General features: G+C 35.4%; 1 protein-coding gene across 1 annotated transcript; it reads left to right on the top strand.

The window, feature by feature from the left end:
• Positions 1-1,368: 1,368 nt before the first annotated feature.
• LOC133794232 ((3S,6E)-nerolidol synthase 1-like) lies at positions 1,369-4,466 on the top strand. The gene is made up of 7 exons (XM_062231448.1): positions 1,369-1,628; positions 2,040-2,361; positions 2,454-2,838; positions 2,993-3,211; positions 3,327-3,468; positions 3,550-3,798; positions 3,934-4,466. Exons 1-7 carry the CDS (start codon positions 1,398-1,400, stop codon positions 4,219-4,221), a joined length of 1,836 nt encoding a protein of 611 aa, XP_062087432.1. The 5' UTR covers positions 1,369-1,397; the 3' UTR covers positions 4,222-4,466.
• The last annotated feature ends 5,565 nt before the right edge of the window (positions 4,467-10,031 follow it).

Genomic DNA, 10,031 nt, shown 5'->3' with positions numbered 1-10,031 from the left:
CCTGAAATATATACATATATATATATTAGATATAAATTAATGGAATAATTAAATTCAATATATATAATTAAGAAAATAAATTTTACCTTGACTAGCACTAGAAGTTTGGTCGAAAATATGGATGCCAAAGCGAAAGGGATACTGTAAGTAACCTATACATAAAAAGATAAATGGTTCATAACCAAAGATTATAACTGTCACCAAAGAAATTATTAAAAAAAAAACATGAATTTGATGAAAAATACTGTCAGCAAAGAAATTATTAAAAGAAATACATGAATTTATTCATGAAACAGAGCATGATAGTAGAACAATAATGCATAGAAGAACAAAGATTATAACTCAAACAACAATCCCATCAGAAAAAACTAATTGATTACAACAAAAATAGATCAACAAAAATATATTATATATTTATATTAGCATATAACTACATACCCAAAATCTTATTTTGATGAACCAAAGCTCACCACGATCAAAGAGAGCGTTTGAAAACTGGGTATTGCGTCTGGTTTTTTGTTTGGAGATTTGGACGATCGGCCGCGGAGAAGACGAATGGTTTACATATATAGATTATTATTACCGGCGGAGGTCCGCCGGCAATAATAACTCCGCCGGTAATAGTAAAATAATGGTAATATTTTTTTATTATTACCGGCGGAGCCCGCCGGCAATACTCCGTCGGTAATAATCGAAAATTGAATGGGCGGTAAATTTGCCGCGGTAATAAATTCTACTTATTACCGGCGGGTTGTCCGCCGGTAATAATAGATTTCCCGCCGGTAATAATTAAATAATTTTAAAAAATAAAAATAAGATTAATACCGGCGCAAAACGAATTCCGCCGGTAAAGATGGTATTATTACCAGCGGACTATCTGCGCCGGCAATATTTCCGCTGGTAAACAACATTTTTGTTGTAGTGTGACCTCCGGTGTCGCCGGAAAATGCTTCCAAATGGGCGAAGATACCCAAAATCTCGCCAGAGAAAAATAGCGAGTTGACCGGAATCACTTAGTGGGCGACGATTCTCTCGCGACGCTGATTCCAACGGTACCACACCCACTTGCCGAACAGTGGTCGAAGTTCGCCGAAAAGTCACCTCAAAATTTCGACGGCAAAACTTTAGAGTGGTCATACAGGTGCGTCCTTGCTCCGATGGTCACCAAACTTTGGGGTTGCCGTCGTCGCCGGTCGGAGAAAGGGTCGAGAGGGAGAAGAAAAGGAAAAAAAAATCTAAATATATATATATATTAAATTAATTAATTATTATTTTTTCCTCCTATATTTGACTTTTCCAACTTGAAAAAGTCTCAGGTTTCACAATATATACTACTCTAGTCTCTGTGTCTCTCCCCACACCACTCTCTTTCTCTCGATCTTCTTTGCTAGCTAGCTATGGCGTTGTCTTCCTACTTATCTTTTGGTTCGTTCATACCCCCAGTTTCCCATTATAGAGTAACAAATTTTGAAAACAGTTCGAAACTTATTAGGAATAATAATTATGATCTCAAACCACAAAAATGGAGCAATATTAGCACCCATGATCATAACAAGCTGTTAATTTCTACTCCTTTCCAAGATTCTAAACCTTTAACAGATGATCATCCGTCCACTAATATTGATCATGTAAGTTTTGGTCGGACCTTTTTATTTCTATACAATTAATCATTTTTCAAGTGTATATATATTTATTATTAATTTTTCTGCAATTTTATATGTATATTTCTACAATTAATCGTTGATACAATGTTAAAATGCAGAAAATTGTATACAAAGTAGAATTTGGTGTATGAGTTTTATCTCAAAACCAATTACTATTTAGTGGAGTTACTCGTGCTGTTATAAATAGAATGTTAATCTCACACTTTCCGCCAGATACTTTTCATAAGAGATTCTATTCTCTAACATGGAATACAAAGTTTCATAGTTAAGTTTTGCACATATGTTGCCATAATACTAATGTTTTTGGCCGAATCATATATATAAAACTGATTAATTGATATGTTATTGATTAACTCTTTCCCTTAATTATTTCAGGACAAGTTTTACATGGAATATGCACGCAATATACAAGAGATCAAGACCGTAATGAACAATATTATTTTAGCTGATTATGATCATGAACACTCCATAGAAGGTTTGAACTTGGTCAACGCTGTGCTAAGACTCGGCATTGACTACCACTTCCAAGATGAGATTAACGCTATCCTTGGAAGGGAACATCTAAAGATCAGTGGTGGTGATGACGATGTTGTTAACCATGGCTTTTACAATAATAATAATAATGTTCAAGACTACCTCTACGAAGTTTCTCTTCGTTTTCGATTACTGAGACAAGGAGGCTATGACGTCTCTACAGGTACTATATATATACATATTTTACTATAAATAATACATATGTAAAAGCTTGTACCAATCTAATAACCAATTAAATTATTGCTGTGTACACAGATGTGTTTAACGAGTTGAAGGACAAAAAGGGAAATTTCAATCCTTCAGTGGCTGAAGACAGAGAGGGACTAAAAGAGTTGTTTGAAGCCTCACAAGTAAGAATAGAAGGAGAACACGTGCTAGAGGAAGCTGAGGCCTTCAGTGGCCAACACCTAAAAGAATGGGCAAATCTTAATGATCACACGAGCGAAGCTCGGACTATTCAAGTAACGTTAGAGCAGCCATGTCATAAAAGCTTGGCCAGGATCACTGCCCCAAACTTTTTGGAGAGTTTATTCCCGGCCACCAGACACCAAGGATGGATGACCCTTTTACAGAAACTGGCCAAAACAGACTTTAAATTAGTTCAGTCCATTCACCGAATGGAAATTGTTCAAGTTTCCAAGTAAGTTTGTTGTGTTTCGATATTTTCAACAATTTTAATCATACATAGTAGACCAAATTGAATTTCTTGTGTCTAGTCATGTGGCTTTTCAACTATAGTGAACTGAGAAAAAAGGTTTGTCTTTTCAAATATTTATGATTGGATTGTTCAACAGATGGTGGAAAGAGCTTGGATTGGCTAAGGAGTTGAAATTTGCAAGAGACCAACCATTGAAATGGTACCTCTGGACAGTGGCAAGTCTAGCAGATCCAAACTTGTCTGAGGAGAGGATTGAACTTACGAAACCCATTTCTCTTGTCTACGTAATAGATGATATTTTTGATGTTCATGGGACACTAGACGAACTCACACTTTTCACAAACGCAGTTAATAAGTACGTACAGACACATCACAATTTGTTTTTCTTGAATTAGTTAACGCAGTTAATAAATTAAAGCATAAAAAAGTGTATGTATTATAATACTTGAATCTGTTGATCGCTTTTGCAGATGGGATATAACCGCTAATAAAGAGCAGTTACCAGACTACTTGAAGATATGTTTCAAGGCACTTGATGGTATAACCAACGAAATTAGCTACGTGGTGTACAGAAAACATGGATGGAATCCCATTGACTCCTTAAGAAAATCGGTATAGACAAATCAGATTTACAATTTATTTGCCAATGAAATATATATATGTTTATATATTTTTTCTGTTACTGTTCAAAAGTGGGGAAAACTATGCAATGCGTTCTTGTTAGAAGCACAGTGGTTTGCTTCTGGGAAGTTACCAAATGAAGAGGAGTATTTGAAGAACGCGATTGTGAGTTCAGGGGTCCATGTGGTGCTTGTTCATATGTTCTTTCTCTTAGGTCAAGGTATATCCATGGAAGCTGTAAACTTACTCGACGACATTCCAGGCCTTGTGTCTTCTACAGCCGCAATCCTTCGTCTTTGGGATGACTTGGGAAGTGCCAAGGTAACCTCATCATTGATTAGCATTATATGAAACCGTAATCAACGGATACAATAATAGCAATTGGAAACACAATAGTATTCATATTTTGTATAGTGAAATGATGAGATGTTACATAACCAATAAGCTTAAGTGCAGGATGAGATTCAAAATGGGCATGATGGGTCCTACATTGAATGCTACATGAAAACACACCAAGGTTGTTTGGTGGAAGAAGCAAGAGACCATGTGATCAGTATGATTAAAAATGAGTGGGAACGCCTCAATAAGGAGTGTTTCTCTTCAAAACACTTTCCAATGTGCTTCAAAAAGGGTTGTCTTAATGCGGCTCGGATGGTTCCAATAATGTATGACTATGATGAAGATCATCGCCTTCCAGGCCTCGAGGACTATATCAAATCACTTCTCTCTGAAACAGTTAAATAGATTATTAGTTGAAAAAAAAACATGGTTGAAAGTAATTATATATTTTTAATTGAATAATTAAAGTGTGGTTGTTGTAATTATGACTTTATATCCGGTCAAATAAGAGCTAAAGCCGTTTGTTACATTCATGAGCTGTTTATTATGTAGCTAGGGTTTAACATGATCGGCTTTGTTGTCTTAATTTATACCTAAACATCAACTCGTATGTATATGTTCGCTACTTAATTATCAGATTAAGAAAGCTATTGTGTGAGACATATCTACTAAAAAAAATTTCTATCTTCCCATTTTTTAAATTTAGTAATTATAAAGATTTCCACAAATACAATTCGACATCTATATTCCCATTTTTATATATTAGACTCTTCAAATGCACATGACTCATCCAACAAAAATCCTAAAAAGTTGATTTGTGTAATAGGGTAAACATAATTTAAATAATAAAGATTATATATATATATATATTTGTTCTTAACCTAAGTTAAATATTTTTCATAAACTTTAAAATATGTAAAAAAAATATTTTAAAAATTCTTCCACTCTCTTTTTCTTTTGTAAACAAAAATCTTCATTAAAATTTTAAAATTTATAACACTCTCTTATATATCATATTTTTAAAGTTCTCTTGGCAAAATGACCTCTCACACACTTGAGACGAAATTTTCAGACAATTGGTCAAAAAATTCATACAGAGATTATTTTATAAAAAATTATTAAAACTAAACCAAAATGCAAAATGAATTAAATTTAAAAAAAATCATTTTCACCAATAACTTCATTTTTAATCAACAACAATCATATATACTTATGCACACACATATTCAAAGAGGAAAACAAAATAATCTTCTCCCATTCAATAATTTAAGAAATATATATTATGCAAAAGAAACCCTTAATTTAGTTTGAGAAGATTTATAGTGTGTTAGATTAAATTATTACATATAAATATATATATATATTTGCTGGAATAGATTAAATTGTATAGAGATATCTGTATATACATATATTAGGGAATTTTTTTATAGGAGTTTCACTTTAAGTTCTACTGATGGGGCTCTAAATGTTCTCGACCGTTGAACAGTTTTCGGAGAGATTTTTTTTTATGACCGTGTATATTATAACTATTTATAGAATCAGTGCAATTTTCAGAAAATTCCGAATAATTTACAGTACCGAAAACTTGGTTCAAATATGTTGCACGTGTGACTAATTTTTTTTATGTGCATGGAAAGCAACTTGTTTGAACCTAATATTTGGTACGGTATATTATTCGGAATTTTCTGAAAATATGCAAATGTTCTAAATAGCTATAATATACACAATCATAAAAAAAAATCGCATGAAAAACTATTCACGAGTCAAAAAATACTTAAAACTCACCGATAAAACTTAAAAGGGAATTTGTATATATTATGTTAGCAAATAAATGAATTACATTGTATGCTTCAACAAACAAAAGAATAGCTGTTGTAGCGATTCATTGATGAGTCAGAAGTCAATACGGAGGTGGACCTTTTCAGTGTGATGCTATATATATATAGTGCGGCTAACTCTGATTCACACACATATATAGTGAGACACACATGAACGGGCGAGAGGGACTTGGATTATTAGGCATGTAGAAGAAATACTTAGATTTTCGAGTCAAGTCGGGGCAAAGCCCCACCTCGATGGGGGCAACAACCAACCTTGTCCCACTATGCTATAAATTAAGGTGGATCACGTTTTGGCCCTCTTCGATTGTTTTTTTTTTTATTAACAAAAGTTTTTAAAAATCTTTGTATTCATTATGTATATTTTATTTAGCTTTATATATTTTTTTCTATATAATAAGTGTGTAAATAACAAAAAATTTATAGTTTTAACAGTTTTTTATTTTTTTCTCGTCAACTTTAACGGAATATTTTTATATTTAACAAAATATTATTTTATTTAACGTTAGATTGTAAATATGACTTAAATTTAAATAAAATTAATAAAACAAATTAAAATTAGATATTTTTGAGATATTTTACAATGATAATTATTTACAAATAATAAAAACATATATTTTATAACTTAAATAAAATTTAATTGAACTTAAACTTAATATTATATTAAATATATAATATATAATCTTTTGTTATCACTGTCAAATTAAAAAACTAGAATAAACTTAAACAAAAATAAATTACTTAATTAATTAAAATTGGATTTTTTTTAACAATATTTTATGATAATTAAAATAATTAAATCATATTTATTTTAAAATAATAAATGCATACATATCATTTGTTTATCTTATAAATTTGTGTGATAGTTTGTTTTTTTTCATGTGATTGAAGCTCTCTTTCTTCATCAAATTTATCAAAGGACATTGCGAGATACATTAGAAACTAAAAATGGTTGATGCATGTACATTGGGTTAGTTTGGATTGATTTTGGCTGTTGAAAAGTGTGAAAAATATGGGTTCGTGTAGCAAGTCATGACCTTGTTCTTGAGGGGCCGCGACTCAGCTTGAACCTAGGGCCTTAGGAGGTCTCTGTCTGGGAGGTGCACCGCGACCCTCAAGGGCAAGTCGCGACCCGCGTCCCTTTGACAGAGGGGGTGGCTTTCGAGTAGGAGGGGCGCACCGCGACCCTCATGGTCAGGTCACGGCCGCCTGTGCATTCTTGGCCTTAGGAAGCTTTTAAAAATGGGAACATTTTCCTTAGGGCTCAGGATCGATTCCGCTACCTGGTTTAGTGGAACTCGAGGCCCCAGAGGCTAGAACTCAGTTCGAAAGCCTTTATTTGCTCATTATTGATAAAATCATATTATGGTTGTGACTAGGTTATCGCTAGGGGCTCGGGATCAAGATCGTGCTCGAGGTTCGTTCTGATTTACGCTTTACTTGGACCTGAGGTAAGAAAATTGCACCCAATACGTGTTATATGTGATTAGGGCTTGGCCCGACTGTTATCAATTATCATGACTAGGGCTTGAGCCCCGAGGACATTTATATTTAAGTTATTTCTTCACATGTTGGTTGATACTTGCTTAGGTGTTTTATGATTGTTGTATGAATTATGTGGTTAAGGCATGAGACCCCATTAATTAGGTATGATGAGTATTGTGAGAATGATTATTCGATGATGTTATGTGATTAACATGCATACGTGCGTATTTTGTTAGGATACGTCTATCCATATCTGTTCTTGATATTGAGGCATATGTTCCTGGATAAGGGCTTGACTTATTAGTTAAGGACAGCAAAAGCGCGTTGCACGCTAGTCGAAAGGCTTGGGCCTAAACTAGCAACTTATTATTATGTTGGCCGACTCTATGGTCGTTGGTAAACCAAGGGGTTGGGCTAACTCTGTGGCTAGTTATTCAGAGCTAAGGGCGAGGGCCCTAAGTGACTCTATGGTCACATAGCTAGGGCATAGGCCCTTGGGTTAGCTCTAAGTCAACTGTTAGGGCTACGGCCCCAAGTTGATCCAATGACCACTTATTTTTAACTGAATGATTATATTTGTCGTTGGTTATTATTGCTGGACATGCTATGGGTATCTGGAAGTTTATATTTTATGCTAATGCACATGTTGAGTTTTCTTGTTGAGTCTTGGCTCACGGGTGCTTTGTGGTGCAGGTAAGGGAAAAGGAAAGCTTGATCATCCACGAGTTGGAGAGCTTTGGTGGTGGCGTGTACATATGCGGCTGCTTGTCCACCACGGCCGGGGTTATCTCAGAGGAACTAGAGTTGTAGCCCTGTTTTGCCGCTTAGGTCGGTTGAATGTAACTTTTGATGTATATACACATTTTTAAAAGTTTAACTGTAATATCTTGGGATCCCATGACTGTAAGAATATTTTCAACTAAAAGTCAACAGTTTTTTTGACCAAAATTTTTAACTTTAACCCTTGACATTAATCATAGTTACACATTTTAAACCAAATGACTTGGTTAGCAAGTCGAACACTTTCTAAAGTACACAGTGTAACGTTTCTGAATTAGGAGGATGTTACAATAAAATATCATTGTTATAAAAATATTTAATGTGAGACTACATATATAATAATTATATTAATATAAATTCAAATATTATAAAATATCATTATTACAATAAGAAATAATACAAGACTAGATATTTAAAAATTATATTAGTATTGTTGACGCGGTTCTTCGCCAACAGGTAATTATACGAGTAAGTGGGATGGATTAGTGCTAATTGGTGAAGCGTAATATGAAAATAACTATGTTTTAGACTGGAGAAACTAATATTATAGGAAGATGATCACTCATTTCGTTTTAGATGGTTCGAAGGTTAAAATCCCTTTAGTCCACCAGGCGATATTATTGATATCTCTTGACTATTTCTTACAGAGTGTTTCTTTACAAAAATATGCCAACCCCTTGCACTACCCAGGATCTTGGTATTTATAGGAAGAAGATATCTGGGTTGGTAATGGGGTCATCCCGTGATCTCTTTATCCTTCACGTCATCTTTGTGACATTGATGATTAATTCCTAAACTTTGCAGTGAAGTGTGGTCTAATCAATAGGTAAGGAGGGACAATGGGCCGCATGGCCCAAAATTAGGCGTGGGATGTCTGAACACGCACGTTTCTACTACGTGTCCAAGAATTCAGGAATAGAATCGACACGTGATGTCTGATATATGCACGTTTATATGGCGTGGTTGACTTTACCAGGGTTCGGATGTCAGATCTCTATTGCATCACGAGCTTAGTGTGGTGCCAGCTCGTGACACTCATACTTCTGCTACACGATGCCTCCGTGTAGCAGTAACTCTCTAATCAGCTTGGACTTAACAAAAGGAGGCCATTAACACACAGCTCCGGGTGGACGATCTACACGTGTCAGATTGAATTAGGCCCTTTTCTAGCTCGCCAATATGTGTGGATATTTAGGGCGTACATTTGCCCCCCAAGCCCCTGCTCGTGACCCATGACGTCATCCGTGGTCTTCACAGCGGGGGCTTTTAAGTATCCCTTTCAACTCTTCATGTCCCGCCCACTGCGTGGGGCATCGGACACGTGGAGCACCGTGGTTGGCGACTGTTCAGTTTCTGAGAATTGCATTAAATGGCCTAGCCTGCTTTCGGCCGTCGTTTCGCCTCTCGAGTTATGACCCTCGTATCTCGCATTAATTTGATTGAACGATCCTCGTTCCTTTATGTCTCTTGCGTATATATAAGGTTGGCCATCTTCCGTATTAGCCACCCTTCATTTTAAATTCTTTCCTCATTTTCTCTCCTTTTTAGTCTCAGAAGTTTCTCTTCTTCTGGTTTTCATCCCAGAGATCCCTACGCTCTCGCCATAAGAGTTTCTGCACCAGTCCAGCTTTAAAGACTCCAACATGACTCCAATTCCTACGCTTTTTGTGACTTCCATACGGAAAATACACTGTAAGTCCTCTGCCTGTTGCATGTTTTGATCTTTCTATTTTTCTGTTAGGTAAACCTCTTTCTTAGTCGCACACCGTAGGTTATTTTTGGCTGGTTTTTGGTGCATAGGTTTTGATCCTAGGTATATCGACTATATGAGAACATGTCTAGGAACGTGATGTTTAGGACAAGATAATTTATGGGTAATATCTCTGGGTAAATTTTCTGGGAATGCTTGTTTGGAATGGGGAAGGTGAGAGGTTTCTAGGGTGCAAAACCGGGTAGCTTAGGGGCCACGCTTCCTAGGCGGTTTTGCTATTTTTTTTTTTTAAAAAAAAAACTTTCCCTCCAAGGCAAGCGTTATCCTAACCCTCTTGACACGCAAATCCCGAGCAATTGGGGATCCGTTGGAAACGTGGGCGCGTGACCCTGGCAACGCGT

Source organism: Humulus lupulus, chromosome 8 (genome assembly GCF_963169125.1).
Source record: "Humulus lupulus chromosome 8, drHumLupu1.1, whole genome shotgun sequence".
NCBI lineage: Eukaryota > Viridiplantae > Streptophyta > Magnoliopsida > Rosales > Cannabaceae > Humulus > Humulus lupulus.
This window is presented reverse-complemented; position numbering and strand designations above follow the sequence as displayed.

Bases quoted from the DNA above. Each gene is read 5' to 3' on its own strand.
- LOC133794232 (XM_062231448.1), top strand. From the start codon at position 1,398: ATGGCGTTGTCTTCCTACTTATCTTTTGGTTCGTTCATACCCCCAGTT. The intron at 2,839-2,992 runs GTAAGTTTGTTG...ATTGTTCAACAG, and splicing joins GAAATTGTTCAAGTTTCCAA to ATGGTGGAAAGAGCTTGGAT. The intron at 3,212-3,326 runs GTACGTACAGAC...TCGCTTTTGCAG, and splicing joins TTCACAAACGCAGTTAATAA to ATGGGATATAACCGCTAATA.